The 16,780-nt window shown below is 38.1% G+C and overlaps 1 protein-coding gene across 1 annotated transcript in view; it reads right to left on the bottom strand.

The window, feature by feature from the left end:
• Window positions 1-11,926: 11,926 nt before the first annotated feature.
• HCN1 (hyperpolarization activated cyclic nucleotide gated potassium channel 1) overlaps window positions 11,927-16,780 on the bottom strand; it is a 186,040-nt gene continuing 181,186 nt past the window's right edge. Inside the window, exons 7-8 of the mRNA XM_057371811.1 lie at window positions 14,731-14,895; window positions 11,927-12,921 (exon numbers count right to left, since the gene is read on the bottom strand). Coding sequence (XP_057227794.1) covers window positions 12,089-12,921; window positions 14,731-14,895 — 998 coding nt within the window. The 3' untranslated portion in view covers window positions 11,927-12,088. The remainder of the gene's footprint in view (window positions 12,922-14,730; window positions 14,896-16,780) is intronic.

Genomic DNA, 16,780 nt, shown 5'->3' with positions numbered 1-16,780 from the left:
GTCTTTAGTGTCATATCACTAAAACCCATGCCCATACTTGCTCCTCTAACAAGACTTTAATGAAGCCACAAAAATTGATGATGCCATCCATCTGTAATTCACAGAGTGCAATTAAGAGAAAAGACAGTAATCTTTTCTGAGCTAATCACACCCAACTTCTCAGTTTCCATTGAACTAACAGGTTTTTGCTGACACTGCCTTTTCAACACAGAACTATTCTGTCACCAATAGGAACTGTGCCTGATACGTAATTAATGTGGCTTGACTTCTATTTCACCTAGAATAAACACAACMACTATCACAAATACTGTATGACAGATTTATATAATTATTTTCCTTTCTTTGCAAAACAGCATATGATTCTTAAAGATTTCCAGGGCCAAGAAAAATAAAGCTTKACTTGTTTTGGAAATGGACTATGCACATCTTCAGATCACAGATTAGCTCAGTTTGTTCAAATGGTTGACTCTGTGATTTCAAATGAAGTCACTGAAGTTGCCTGTAATACTCCTTTCTTGAACTCGCACTCCAGTGTTCTGCTGACACAGCTGCAACAAAGATACATGGAGTCCCTGAGCTGCAGGATCCCTCCTGGACAAAAACACTGATCAGCAAAACTCTTCTGTTAGCAGGGTTGCTCCTTTCATCCACTGAATGAGCATTTTGCAGACTCTATAGATTGAAATTGTACCTTTCTCATTTAGAGCACTTATTTGGGAAACCATATTTAGATTTCAAGTCTCAGTCGCTACGTCAGTATGTTCCATGGAACTTTATTTTCTTCATTTCGCAGGGTGGAAACTAGAGAAGCAAAAGCTGCAAGACAGCTCTTACATCACAGGAAAAATTGTTTCCTGTACATCATCAGCTAATACAATTGGATTTTCTTCTGGAATTTGGGTATAGACATGATCATCTGCACACGGGCCAGCAGAGCTATTAAGGTGTTTGTGTTCCAGCATCAGTCCTTTGGCAATGTATTTAAGGCTAAGTAGCATCAGTAAACCTGATGGCAATAAACAAAATTGCCAGATTGATTTTACACTTTAATTAATTACAAGGGCTTGCAAATTATCTTTACATCTTTTAGATGTAAGGCTAGCATTAAGTAAACTAAATCACCATTAACTGTTAAGACAAGTTGATAACAAAATGCATGGATTTACAAAAAAATAGTAATCAATAAAAGAAGACATTTTTATAATGCAGACAGCAATGAATGCAAGGATGACAGGCCAAGCAAGCTTGGAAAAAAGAATTTTAAATAAAAGAGTGGCAGTGGCAGATGCATATMTTGCTATTTTAACTTTCAGAGTTAAATTTTTCATTGGAAGGAATAAAGGAAGCTGWCCACTGTGTATTCTGCAAAATAAGGAATGTCTATGTGGGGCCACAGAGTGTAATGCAGCACTTTACAATTTTTTATGCTGTATGATGAATACAGGTTCCACACTATCTAAGATGGAACAAACTGGGAACAAACATAATTCTTGCAAAAGTGGCCATAAAAACTCAGCTGTTTAAGGCTCTGCATCTTATGTGTCTCAAAGGCTGTAAATCACATTTGTTCAAAGCACAACTTGTTTTTTTCTCTTCCAGAAATGTGGCCAGAAGGCTTCTCTTGGGATAAGAATATTTTACTGTGTTTTCTTTTGGCCTATGCATCATCCTCGGAAAGATGATTCATTTTAATACATATCTCTGAGTACAGCAGACAAGCCAAAAGGAAAGTAGAAGTTTCTTGCAATACTGACTACTTGCAGAAACCTTAATAATGATTCAGTGTTGACTCTGAAGAGTAGTGGAGAACCTTACCTGTCTGCTTAGATTAACTGATGAGCAGAGTTAAAAGGGTAATATGGTTACCATGGTTATCTGCTCAGTAACTAGCTAAGCAAAAGGCTTGAAAGTACCTGAAAATGACTAAAACTTCATTTGACAAACATAACCTACCACCAAATTTGAGATAAAAATAATTAACTTGCAGTAATATGCAGTATACCACTGCTTCATGCTAACATTCAAAATCCAAATAAGATACTATTAAGAACAGACTTCAACTGCATTGAACAGCAACTCCTCTCTGAGGGTCTTAGTTTGCTTCCGGATGCAAGGTCTGAAAACTGGAAGGAAGTATTTCAAAATGCCTTCAGTCTGTCATCTAAAACAATAAAATAAACTCAGWAACTAAGCACACAAACAGTTGCCTCCTCACATAGCAGCATTTACAGATATTAGTTCTCCTTCCTACGTCTAATTTTTTCCAGTATTATTGGTCCATATCACCGCACACACACAAAATCAGTTTGATTAGCRGTTGAACAAAATAGTTCACTTCCTTCAATACACAGTGAACGTGCAAGGCTATGTTCACCTTGTGTGCAGGGACAATACATACAAAATAAATATATCCTGGTTTCTGTACTAAGATGAGGATGCTGGGCTGTAATGCACACAGAAGTAAAAACAAGATGTTTCTATCAGCTTTAGTATTAACTGTTGCACTGCTGCCACAAATGAGTTTTGGCTGTACAACTACAAGTTTGCTGACAGTTTTTGTTCTGGTTTATAGCAGGAGACAGAAGGGAATGCAGCCCAGCCTGCTGGCACCATAGTGTTAAGTGTGAGAGATAGTAAAGATACTTGTCAGCTGAGTGAGCAGAAGAGGCTTGAGTGCATGCAGAAATAACACTGCCTGAGGAAAAAGTTGGCAGTTTTACTYAAGAATTTTCCAGCAGGAAGGACATTGTATTACCTGAGACATTTCACTGCTTTTCCCCACCTCCTCTGTGCTCTTCTCTTTATCTCTTGCTTTTAAATTGAAGAATGATTTAATGGAACTCCACTTCTCCTAAAGCATCTTGTAAAGGGCTGCTCTACAATGTCCAAGCCAGAAAAGGGCTCCATATTGACAACAAAGGAGCAGTGGCTTTTGCTTTGTGACACAAGAGCATTGGATGCAAGCTCAGACAGACTGGCTGGTGCTGAGAGGGCAGGAGTGGTGAGCACTGGTGACATTACATTCACAAAATCATACAAAAATTTAAGTTGGAAGTGATCTCTGGGGTCTATCCGGTGCAACATCCTGCTCAAAACAGGTCTAATTAGATCAGGTTCCGCAGGACAGTGCTCAGCTTAGTCTTGTATACCTACAAGGACCGTGATCCAACAGCCACCCTCAGCTTCTTTTTCAGTATTTGTGTGCCCTATTAGTAAAAACACTTTTCCTTTATATCTATTTGGAATTTCATGTGTTCCAACTTGCTTTTATCACCTCCCAACTTCATGCTTGCATCAGAAAGAAGAGTCTGGCTCCTSTGTATCCTCAGATCAGGTATTCACAGACAGCAATAAGTCCTCCCCATGGCCCACCCACTTCATCTTTAAGCTAAACAAGCTCAGCTTGCTCAGCCTCTCCTTGTCCATTCCCTTGGATGTCTTATGTATCCTTTGCTGGACTTGCTCTGTTGTTCAGTGGTTTTCTTGCATGGGGTAACTCCAAACTGGACACGATACTCCTGATTTAGTCCCACAAGTGCTGCATTGAGGGAAAAGAGCACTCTCCTCAGCCTGCTGGCTTCCTTGCTTATACAGCTGAGCATGTAAAKTACTGCCTTTGCTGCCAGAGGACAACCTCAAGCTCATCTTGTCATCCACAGGTTCCTCATTTCCCAGCTCTTCTGCAAAGTTGTTTTCTACACAGCCATCCCACAGACTGTGATGTTGAATTACAGGCTTATTCCATACCAGYTGCAAGACTTTGCACTTGCTTTTGTTGACCTTCATGAGATGTCAGCCCATTTCCCCAGTCTGTTGAGGGCCCATTGAATGTCCTTGTCCTCTGCATCATTAATTGCTTCCCTGCCCTGTCCCCTTCAGCTGTAGGGTGTTGGAAAATGCACTTTGTCCCACCATCAGAGTTACGAAGGCATTAAACCATACTGGCCTGAACAGTGATCCCAGAAGGATTCTCCTAGTTACTCACTGTCAGCTGGACTGTGCACCTGTCCCACAATCCATGGAAATGGTCATACACATAATTTAAACTGTCTTAAAAGACAGGAAATTGCAATAAATGACCTGGGTGTCCCTGAAAAAAGAGTAAAAATTCAAGCTGGGCTAGGGAAAACTAGAAAAAAACCTAATGAATAAACTACTAAATTAATAATCCTGAGCAGAACAGATGTACCAAAGCTGATGGACTATTCAACTATTTTAATATGAGGCCTTTTGAGATAAGGTGCTCTCTCACAAAATGCAGTTTGTATGAGTGTTCTTAGATATTGATGGTTAAATGAGCAGCATTTCTTTTCCTCCCAAAACTAATTTGTTGCAGAATGGTAGGTGTAGTCACTGGACAGCATCTTTATTTATCCTAGACTTGCTGTTWTTATCTGTGATGAGTTTCCTTTTTCCCAACTATAGTGTTAATGTATAAATAGATAGAATTCAATCATATTCTGATTATTTTATTCTTGATGGATTTCAAAATAATGCAAGTCTCTTTTTAATATTTGCAGGTCATACCATGAAGCAAATCAAGAAAACTTTCCTGATTATAGTCTCTGGCTGCCAAAGACAGTTTTATCACAGTTTTATGRGGTACTGTCATGATTTGTTGACTTTCACCACCAGTACAGTGATGTTCTGGCTTCACTCCCAGAAAACAACAAATGACTTACAAGATGTGCAAACACAAACAAAACAAAACCAAAACTAAACCAAACAAAAAAAAACCCAAACAAACAAACAAACAAACAAACAAAAAAAAACCAAAAACAAAAAAACCAAAAACCAAAAAACCAACCAACCAACCAACCAACCAACCAACCAACCAACCAACCAACCAACCAACCAACCAACCAACCAACCAAGTTAGGGAGATGTGTGGAATATAAGTTAGAATAAATATTTGGAAAAAACTTCACTGGAAATCTCATATGCTAGATATGGTGAGCCAGCTTCCACTGAGTTCTGATCAGTATTATTTTTTCATGGTTTTAACCTCAGTTACTTGGACTGATTCACASTAAACCCGATTCAGCCTATTTTGAAGTTTAATTAGCAATGCTGACAAATCTTGTGCATATTTTCCAGTAATTATGAAAATAATTGCTAGACACAGAGTGCAATGCTATTGTAACAAGAAAAAAATTACTCCAGCATTTTTCTATATAGAAAAGGTGCTAAAAGGATTCATTATATCAGTGACATAAAACACCCAGAATACTGACTAGTTTTGTGATATTCTTGACCATCTTTTACTTTGTTCTCCTAGCAGGCCCATCTCTGATATCGACAGAAACAACCATCAAAGTGAGTCTATCAACCTTCAGTTCTCAAAACAAACAAAATAAATTACCTAAAAGAAGTCCTGCCTTTGTGGTAGAAACAAGAGAGATTGATTTCTCCTGTTCCTCCTGCTTTATCGCTATCCTCATGACAGAGCTGCTTGGCRGCCTTAAATAGGACATGACATGTTGTCATCTTTCCTCCCCTATCCCTTTCATGTCCTTCAGGGAATCTCAACACAAATGCCTTATTTCAAGGAAATAATTTTTTCTGCCTCTGGCAATTCTCTTTGCCTTTCATCTACTCATTGTTATTGTCACTTTTGCTCTTTTCACTGCGCTTGGGCAATRACATCAGTATTTCACATTACTACTGAGAAGCTTCTCCAAACACAGGAGAAAAAAAAGGAAAAAAAAGGAAAAAAGCGTTAGAGAACAGTCATTCCACTTGCAATTCATGCAATGAATTTTATCACCTATCACAGCTGAAATGATGAAAAAAACTGTTCTAGAAGACACAATTTCTGTGTGTTTCACATATCTGTATGTCTGTCTTGCACAGGAGTACTGGGGTCAGGATGAGAACAAAAAGTGACCCAAGCAGAGTGCAGCAATAAACAGTAAATGACCTCATTAACAATCAAGGACTTGAAATAGCCAGTGTAACCAGGACCATGGCATATGGTGCTCTGTGCTCAGTGTTGTCTGCTGTAATAACACTGCCTACACTATGGAAGTTTACCCCAGATATGTCAGGTTTTGCCACTTATTAACAATGCCAACACTCTTTTTCTTAGCAAGTTGTTAAAACTATGACAAAAGACCAGTTAAATACATGACTCCTCTCACACAACACTTAACTGTCACAGACCTGAGCAAAAAAAACCCGGCTATACAGTATTCATCTTCTCAAACTCCAAATCTAAGTGATGGCATATGTGAGATACTGTCATTGTGATTAATTCAGCTCTCACAGAAAAGAGAAACCCGGTTGAAATGCTTATTTATAGAGGATAAAAAACCTTAGGGATTTGTAATGTCCTTTTTTTGTCGCATTTGGATTTATTATTCTGGGACATTTAAATGTGTACAAACAAAATGGAAGATTAAAAGCCTAAAGATGCAGTTTCTCACTTTCTGGCTCAGAGGTTATCTTTGATCTAATCCACATACAAATTACACAGTGTTTAGGGACACATACCACCTTAAGTCATGCATATAATGGTGAACAAATTAATTTTTTTCATGGTCTAAAAGCTTGTTTTCTGAWGTCATATGCTAAGATTAGCATATACTTTACAATTTCTCTGTATGCATTAATTCAGCCAAAGTATTCTCTAGGAGTTCTGAACTGTGTCTACATCTTTTTGTCTTGCCAAACAGACATGAACTAAAGCAACGGCCTTGAACTACAGAATCTGTAGCCTTATTTGTCTCGTGGATCTGATGAAGAACTTCTTGGTACTGGCGAAAAGAGATGTCAAAACCATTCTCTAGGATCTTTCCATGGCATTCAAATCTCTGCTGGGGGAATTGTTACCTGTGATACAGTACCAAAGGTCCAGGTGAATCAGTGAAAACCTGAGTCCTTCCTGGAGGAGGGCATTAACATAACACCAGTTGGTAAAATGCACACAATGCATTTCCTTTATCATATTTGGTTGCTTTTCTGCATTTGCTTGGGATTTTAAAAAAATATTTCTTATTTTTTTTTTTTAATATTTAACATGCAGGAATCAGATAAACTTAAATACAGTTGAGATACACTGTCTACAAATATTGTCTACAGCATTTCTGTTGCCAAGACAACTTAGAAGAGGATGAAGACAAATTACAGACAAAATGGGTATTGACCAACACATTTTAAAAAAGCAAAGTTTGCAATTGCAATATAATCTACTTTATCATCGAAAGTTTAGATGTGAATTGATCAGTCTGAATCATATTTAAGAATACTTCTGGTTCTTTGTAAGACCACCTCTAATATTGCTGTCAATCTTTTCTTTTCACCTAGATTTCCTGTTGCAGTGGACAATGACCTGGCAACAGTTCCTGTTCACACTGACTCTTGGCTGAACTAGATGAATGAATACAACTGGATGTAAATTTTCCAGCACTTCTTAGAAAAAATTAAATGCTATAAAACACTGAAGGCCTCTCCTCAAAAATACAGACTTTGCATCTGGTGTAGCAAACACAGCAAACCCATTATTAATGTCAACTTTTTAGAGAAATAAAAAATCCAATTCAAGAAGAGCCTGGGCTAGAACCCCAAAATGACTAACTGCCCACATGAAAACTGAGATTTGCAGTTATTGTTCTCTGATACACAGGACATTTTCTTATTTCAAAACTTTTCTGCTTAAAACCCCTGCACTGCAGTGACAAAACAGGAAACAGACTGCAAACATTTGTCTTTCTTAAGAAAAAAAGTGTGTAAGAATGAACAATGGTCATACTCAATGTATCACCCCCAGAACATCTCAGATTTTGTGACATTAAGGTGATCAAGAAGGTGATTCACAGTGCTAAGTATGCAAGCACTGGGTACCGATTATTGGTGAAAAGTCTGCAAATTCAAGACTCACAGTGTACATTTCTCCTAGGACATCTTACAGTTCCCTGGTTAAAAAAAGAGGAAAGGGAGGAAAGGCCAAATCACTAAAGGAATAAATCTYCACACCCAATTCTTACAGTGTTCAGATAATGTTTGTAGCTCAGACTTATGGAGTGTACACAAGCGCTTTTTGTTCCTATATTGTAGCAATTTTTTTGGTGTGAATAGAGGATGTTTGAACAGCAGAAATTACTAAGTATTCCCAGAGCAGTGGAATTTCATTTGAAAATTTGCCATCTTATTTTAAAAAGAAAACTTTTTTGTTCACTGGACAATGTCAGTGGAAAAGAATCCACATGTATAGAAGTACTGGAGTCAGTGTGAGAACTGAAATTTTGAAAATAGAAATACTAAGCTTAACAGTTAATGAAAACACATCAAGAAATGAAAGTCTRCCTTTAAAAGAAACCTTGCATTGTTTCCAGTCCAAAGTAAGGTAGCAAGTAGGCTGAGRTAGATATAGATTTTAGGATTGGAGAGATTGAAAAAATATATAAATTGGTGTCTAGATACACAYTGATATCATGTATAGTGATATACCACTTATAAACAACCCTTTATTTTGTTYGGTTCTGCACACAAACATGTATGAAATAATAAGACTGGACCAGACATCAATGTATACTCTGTGCAGTGGTCAAATGTAGACAGGAGAACTAAATTTTGCTCCTTTACAAAATTCTTCTAGTGCAATGCTGTTATTTTTGAAAAATTCATTTTCTACCATTGAAATACAGCTGTACCTTATAACGCAAAGTGAAAAAAAGGAGAAATACTAGTGAAAGGAATTCGCAATACACTTTTCAGTGCAAATTTAAAATACAACTACTCATGCTTGCTTAAAGTCAGTTTATCAATCTAGGATTSTATTGATCCTACTGAAGTTAATGTAAAACACACAATGTGCTATTGATTTGAACAGACTGTGCTTTTTAATTTACAATGAGCTAAAATGTTATTAATGAACATGACTTCCACATCAATGTTCCTTTGAAATCTCAACTATTATACACAAGTTCAGAGGTACATCATCTGGGATTGGCACACACAGCAAGATAAAGTGAAAATATGATAGAATACACTTTCCTTAAGTTATACTAATGAATATTTACGATTCTCCCCCAGGATATTTAATATATAAAAACAATTTTAAAATATTTTTACTCATCATGTATTTCAGTAATCAGTAATAGCATAAATGAGAGTTTTGTGGAGAAATTAATTTCTTTAATCTGCAGAGGAAACATGGCTTAGGAATTGCTTGAGTAAATCAGGTAGCATCCTTGAAGTTATAAGCCCTCTTCTTTCAGGAGTGCACATAATTACTCAGGCAGCTTTTTCTCCACCTCCCCATACTCAGTGCTATCACTTCTGGACTCATAATAAAGAAAAGAGATAAGCAAACAGCTCTTCTTTTATGGTAAAGCAAAACTTGCTCAGTTATAGAGATACTGGAAGAAAAAAAAATATTCATGATTTTATTTTTTTGTATATTTTCTTCAATTTATTAATAATCTTTTATAGTTGTTTATTTATGGCTTTGAGCAAAGACAAAAGAAAAAATCTAACTCATCCCTGATCATACAATTATTGTAAGAACCAGATCTATAGTCTTCCCAGCAGCAGTAAGATCCAACCTTTTTCATTAATACATTTCATCTTGTACAGATGTGAGATTTCATACTTATGGGCTTACTTATGTACAGAGAAAATAGGTCACTTCTGAAACTAGCAATGGACCTTTATATTACAGGAATGTGAGTCATCTGTTTCTTAATCTAAGTATATATACATTCATACATACATATATATATATACGTATATAATTTTATACCCTGTACCATTTTTTTAAATTAACATACAAATCCTAGATATTGTCCACTCTATTACAAAGTCATTAAAAATTATTTATGGTTTCACTGAAAGACCATGTGAATTAATATTTCTTCATAGTGCTTAAAATAAAATAAAAATATATATAAAAATATTTTGCTACTAACCCCATTTCTCCTATTAAATGTAAACCTTAAACAGTTTTCAAGATCAGTATATGATCTTAATTAACTGACAGAATTTGTTAGCATTAAAATAATATAAGGGGTATTGTACTCATAAATAAATGGTCTTGCAGCGTATCCATAATGTTTGAGACACTTTTTAAAACAATCATTTCCCCATTTCCACTCCAGGTCACTTAAATTAATGGCAGCAGCATGTTAGTGGGTTAATTACATCGATCATTACTGGTGAATGTGAGTCAGCAAAAAAAAAAAGGAAGATTTTCAAAAATTTTATTTGATGTACCACTTTAGTAAAAGGTATAACAGGCAGCATGGGTTCAAGCTCTGTTAGCTTTAGAGTATTTACTTGGCTCTCAAGTACATCTGGATTCACTGCATTACGTAGTTTGTGATGTTATTTACTTTTTCCATGCATCGTTAAACTCAGCATTGATGGGAAGAGAAGAACTCCTTTGCAATCACTTCCTTAACAGAGTCAGCTGGGTTTCAAAGAACAGAATATATGCTTGTATAATATCCATAATGCTGATTTTTCAGTGAGTTAAATTATGACACATTTAGTTTCAATCTCTATTTAATGTGACAAATCAGGCACAAATGATTACGATTTTTTTTTTTTTTTTTTTTTTTTTTTTTTTAGATAATGTGAAGGTTTGAGCAAACAAAACAAAATGTTCACAAAACAGTATGCTTTAACCCTGCTTTCTGTCACCGTTTCCTTTCTGTTTTGAAGACATAAAAAATAATAAACCTCATACCTATGGGCTATGTTTGACACTACATGCCTTAGGATATACTAACCATTTAATTACAATATACACAGAGCAAATCGTGCATTTCCAGACAGACTTGATGCTATATTATATTTATTTTTTGTAAATTAACACCACAGTCAACTACAAAACTACAGTGAAGACACAGAAAGCACCTGAAAGTCTAAATCAAGCTGTGGTTTACAAATAATCCTTTAAATGAAAAAAACCTCACTTCTAGACTTAAACCAGAGATTCAAAGTCAGCATTATAGGAATTTTAAGGTAGACACAATTAATGAATGGTTATTATTTTCTAAGATACCGTAAAGCCTTTTCCTACTGACCAAACCTATTTTTATTGTCTTTTTTTTTTTTTCCAAAGCATGCATGGAATATTCTCAGATGCTATTGAGGGCAAGAAGAAGAAAAGTGATGGTATTGGTGAAGTACAAGCGGTTTGCAGGATCAAGCGTACAATTTTGCATAAAACATTGCATGTAAAAGTAACACTGTAGGTTTTAAGCCATTGCATTACAATTTAACAGTTGTGTTGCACTTAGCTTTAACAAATTTTAAAACCGTAAATTTTGAAGTGAAAAGCGGAACCTAAATTCCTAAACAAAGACCTTGCAATGGTACACCACACAGCAGCTATTTTTGCTTGGGTCTAAAAAGTTATTTACAATGGCAATATTTAGTCTTTGAAAAGTCTTTAGCAGTGTGAAGATCAAAGTCCACCCAATTCTCTTAAACAACAGAAGGGTTGACATGCTATGAGGTTACAACCTATCCGGAGGAGGGCTAATGCCACCCTTTAGACTGCACGTGTCTGCAATATAATTCTTTTCCAATCAAAATTCCAATGGATGGTGCTAACATATGAAATGCAACGTGAAATAACAACTGAATTCTTCACAAAAAATTAAGAACGTATATGCAATAAATGAAGTAACAAAGATTTCAGAATATCACTCAGTCAGTGCTATGTTAGTTAAATTGATTCTTTTTTAATATACTTGTTTGAAGTTTGTCGTAGTGTTGACARTTTCCCCATGAAAACAGCCAATCCCATAAACAGAGAAATCTGTTAGGCTGATTTTAAAGTCAACACGTTAAAAATAAGTAATATTAGAGCTAAATTTAACCTTCTGTAATGGTTGCGAAAAAGGAAGACATGAACTCAAACAAGTTTTTTTTAATTGCTTATATATATATATATATATATTTGGAGATATATATATATATATATATATAGATATAACTTTTACATTCGTTACATAGGGCAAAGCTGTCTAAATTATTTTTCTCATAGTAGACTGCTGGGGCACGTTAGGAAACAGGCTAAAACAGTTCGGGGGGATGGTGCTCGGCTTGTCGCAAGTCTGTTGCTCACAGTCACCAGGGATCATAAGTTTGAGGCGAACCGCGGTTTGTCTCCCTCGGGCTCTGTGCTTAAGACTGTGGAAGAATCCCTTTGGAGCGGGGCTGCGGGCGGCGCGGCCCCGCGGTTGGGCGGGATGGCTCCCGAGGACATCTGCCGGAACAGCGAGACCCGCTGCGGCACGGTGGCCCTGCCGGCCGGGGGCACGCCGGGGCCCGGGGCGGGCTGCGGGAGGGAGGCCAGCGACTCCCCGACGGTGGGGTGAGGCCGGGCGATCAGGGTGGAGATCTCGTGGGGCAGGGAGGGCTGCGAGGCGGACAGCGGCCGCACCTCCCGCGTCAGGTTGGTGTTGTGGAGGGCCTGGGTGCTCTTGTGCACCTCGTTCTTCTGCGCGGCTCCGGGCGGCTGCTGCGCCGCCTGAGGCTGCTGCTGCTGCTGCTGTTGCTGCTGCTGCTGCATCAGGGAGAGCTGCGAGGCGGTCGGCGAGGCGTACTGGAAAGTTCGGCCGGCCAGCGGGCTCTGTACCGGCGGGCTGCAGACGGCCGTGGTGTAGGAGCAGGGCGACAGGATGACAGCCTGCTGTGGCGTCTGCGTGCTGGGCGACGGCGAGTGCAGGTTGGTGTGCGACAGACTGCTGGTGGTGTACACCGGAGGGGACTGCGTCCGGCCCCGCGACGACGACGCCGAGGTGCTGGAGTTGAGGGCTGGCATCTGCTGCAGGCTCACCGGCGCGATGGTCTGCACCATCTCCCTGTCGTGCTTCACGATCTGCTTCAAGATCTCGTTCTCCTGGTTGTTGAAGACGCCGGTGTTGAGGTCCTTCTGGAACTTCTGCAGCAGGATCGAGTTCTTCTTCCCTGCACAGAGAGGCGGAAGAGTTAGCGAGCCTGAGGCACAGGGCAGGCAGAACCGGCTCTGGCTTTGTGTTCGAGCACCCATCGCCGGGGGCTGTGCGCTGTGARGGGTTCAGCAGGCTCCGGGGGACCGAGCCCAGGGCAGGAGGGCATTGCTGTCGCCCCCCACGGCCCTCTCCACACMGCGGGCCTCTGGAGCGCCGCCGAACTCTGACACCTGGCCTTTSTCTGCCTCCTCACTTGCATTTTACTGTTACTACTGCAATTACATGTAGGAATCGCAATTTCCTGAACTACTGTTCAGGAAAAGGTCATTGTGCTTTGCATCTACATAATTTTGTCTCTGTCCTTGCAAAACTGTCTGAATGACCACTAAAGAGTTACATGTTTTGAAAGTACATCTGACATTTAGCACATTTCTGGGAACTAGTTAGTAGACATCAGAGACTACCATTTACCAAGAAATCATTATTTTAAGTGTTTGTGAGCTAATATGAACTCATGGACAATGTGACACCTGCTTGCACAGTAAAGACTGCTGTACACTGTGACCTGATGTCTCCTTGATGGCTCACAGTGTCTGTAAGATGTAGACACGATTCTGTCTGAGTCATCAGATGCACAGGAACACAATGGCACTCAGTTGCTCTTTTTYTTTTTGATAAAACAGTGCACTTCAAATGGGATTGCTACTCAAACAGACTGGGCTTTACTGTTAATATTTTTCAAGTACATATTATTTAGAGTTAGACTGCATTTTCAGAATGTCTTGAGAGACAAATTGCAGGAGTTTAATGCATTGAGTGCTCACAGCCTGCAAAATAAAAACCAGCCCTACTGAAATTAGAAACGTGTATACCTATTTCAATTCTTTTGCTATATTAAAGAAAACATATTTTTATCCGAATCACATCTTCAGCTTAGAACAAACAGTATGACACTTGAAACTTTTAATTTTGATGAAACTGCAAGAATAACTGTATTGAGAAAGAATGATGTGGAGAAATCCTCACACTTTTTCTTGTGAAGTTGAGGAAATGCCACCAAACAGGATAAGTTATTTATTTATTTATTTATTTATTTATTTATTTATTTATTTATTTATTTATAGCTGTTTTAAAACCGGTGTCAGTAATGATGATCAGACTGCAGTTCTCCTGACCAAAGCCTATATATGTTGCCTAGCATGTCCTATTAAAGAGGTGGAAAATACTGGAATAGCAAGTTCAGACCATGTGCTTTGATAATCTGCCTTTCACTTGTATGTTGTTGGCCTGCTTTTCTGATTGCAGGCAGATCTGAGCAATGCCAGTGTGCAGCCATCAAGCAGTGCCCATGTTGTGAGGAAAATGAGAGCCCTGCTGCAAAGGATTAATTCACTTTAACAAACAAGGGGTTTGTGAGTGCTGAGAGGCTTCAGCCCATCCCAGCATTATAGATGTCATCTGTAAGCAATTTATTTAGGAAAATGTCATCTACTGCTCATGACACAGCATAAATACTATCAAGTGCTGAAGGCAGCAAAAGAAATCTACTGGATTAATAAATAATACTAATGATAATTAAAGTATGAAAAATAATCCTCAGAGGAGTACAAGAGTTTTCTAAAACTTGGTGGTTTTTATTATTTAAAAGTGAGGTTGCAAAATTTCTTGTCTGCGCACATGTGTTATTTTTAGATCAAGAAAACATTCACTGCAGTATAACARAAGAAAATTTTTAAAAGAGGGTTATTTTATCATGCAGCTCAAGGGAAAGAAAATGCAGAAAGGTTTTAAGAATGAATCRTATGCAGAAAACTAAAATAAATACCTATCCTGTCAAGTCTATCAATTGCCACCGTTTCGAAGGCCCTTCTCATCATGGGGTACTCTTCCAGGACTTCGTTGAAGTTGTCCACTGAGAGGGAGTACAGSCGGCAGTATGTGTCTGCTCGGACACTGGCAGTGCGACGGCCCTTGGTCAAAAGGCAAATCTCTGGGGAGAGAAAAATTCAGCACACACTGAAAACAAAGAAGGTATTGAACCATGTGAAAGTTTAAAGTTAGAAATTGACTCACTGCTAACAAGTAATAATTTAGTACTCARCAGCAACTTTTCTATTGCTGCTTAYATAAGGTTGCAGGGACAAATCTGAAAAAATAATTGATGTCCTTTAAGAGTTCTGCCTATAGGTTTTCTCAGTCAGAACTCTGATTTTATCAAGCCTTTTAAAATAGTGCTTCGGGTTCTAAGAAACGATCCATCAGCTGTCAAACATAGCATTATGACTTTGATTAACCCAAGTGCTGAATTAACCCAAGTGATTCTATTCCTTTTCTTTTAAATACACAGCTGCCGTAGAGGACCAATCCCTTTAATAGTCCACCAGATTTATGTAGCAATACATGATGTCATGATATAAAGATATTTGAAGATAAGAGCGGTTCTAAGAAAAAAATACCTGAAGCATGAACATGCCTTCTGTTTCCTTGGGGTTTATGCCCTAGGTATTTTGGGAGACAAAACGTTTGAATTTTTTTCTCATTAGAYTAAAAAATTGAATTCATATGATTAGGGTCTAGTAGCCTTTCTATGCAGGTGCCCCCAAAGTGCTGCATATCTTTAAGGAATGTATCTTTTATTAACCTAGAATATAAAGATTATTTTTGGCTCATACTCCTTGTTGAGGAATTTCCACATGCTACTGAACCCTGAAGGCTTAGGGCATAAGATGCTTAAATTATAGTGGATAAATCAAAGTAAATTAACATTGGACCAGCACTAGCACTTAAACCCCAACAGATTTGGGGAGAATTTATAGAGACTACTGGGAGAGTAGAGCAGAGAATTTACAGAGGATACGGGTAAGAATCTTGACCTAAAGTCCCTCACAAAACTTGATGTCCRTGAAATAATAGCAGTTTGCTGTAAAGAACCAGCCAGGTATAACAGAAGTCAGTCCTTTCCTTTTCTCACTCCCATCTTAGCCTGACCTCTTCTCCTTAGATTGAACCCACTGTGTTTTAGGTACAAGAGTGAGAAGGACATTTTGCCCAAATGCAGTAAATACCTGTTCCATTTCCTAAGATACTCTTTGGAACTCACAAAGAATCAAGTTTTGCAATACATGGTTGAATTTAGAGATAACTATCCAGAAAGTCTGTGTGAAAAGTGATCACCTTGATTTTCAGCTTACCTCAATTAAAATTGCTGCAAACGACAAGACACAATGAGGTACATGAGTACAAAAGTCTTCTACTCTCAGTAAATTCTTGAATTAAAAAAGCATTGAATTTCCCAAACAAAACAAGCATCTCTTAAATTCCCACCATTCTGAAGAGTGCAGTAAAAAATAAAGTACAGTTTTCATCATTAATAATCTTGACTACAGTATTGTAGATTGCTTAAAMAGGAAAGATGGGAAGAAACCATAACAGACAATGGGACCATGGAACTAATGGGTATTACTGCAACAAATATAATTACTTTTTTTCTTCTTCTTTCATCTTCTATTATTGTCAAGTAAGGTGAATGGGGAAAAAAATCAGTGAAAACTATGCTCTGCAGACTGTCAACCCACAACTTCTGACTGAAGAATATATGTCTGGAAGGCTTTTAGTATCTATAATCCCACTAGTTGGATAATACAATAAACMATGGGTCAGGAAAGATAGGAAAAATGTCCCAGTGCTCAGAAACCAGTCAGAGTGCTGCTGTGGAACCTGCCTGCTCAGGAAGCAAGGAAAGCTTTGTGTTCTCCATTCATTGAATGGTCTCATTCTTACAGAAAAAATATTGTGTGATGAATACGCATGTACTGTATTTCCAGCAATGTTTCTTGACTGATTAGAACTGTATCTCTGGCATATCATCTATATTG

This window comes from Malurus melanocephalus, unplaced genomic scaffold, assembly GCF_030028575.1.
Source record: "Malurus melanocephalus ecotype Western Australia unplaced genomic scaffold, MMel_1.1 scaffold_158, whole genome shotgun sequence".
Lineage (NCBI taxonomy): Eukaryota > Metazoa > Chordata > Aves > Passeriformes > Maluridae > Malurus > Malurus melanocephalus.
The sequence above is the reverse complement of the archived record's forward strand: the minus strand, read 5'-3'. Positions and strand labels throughout refer to the sequence as shown.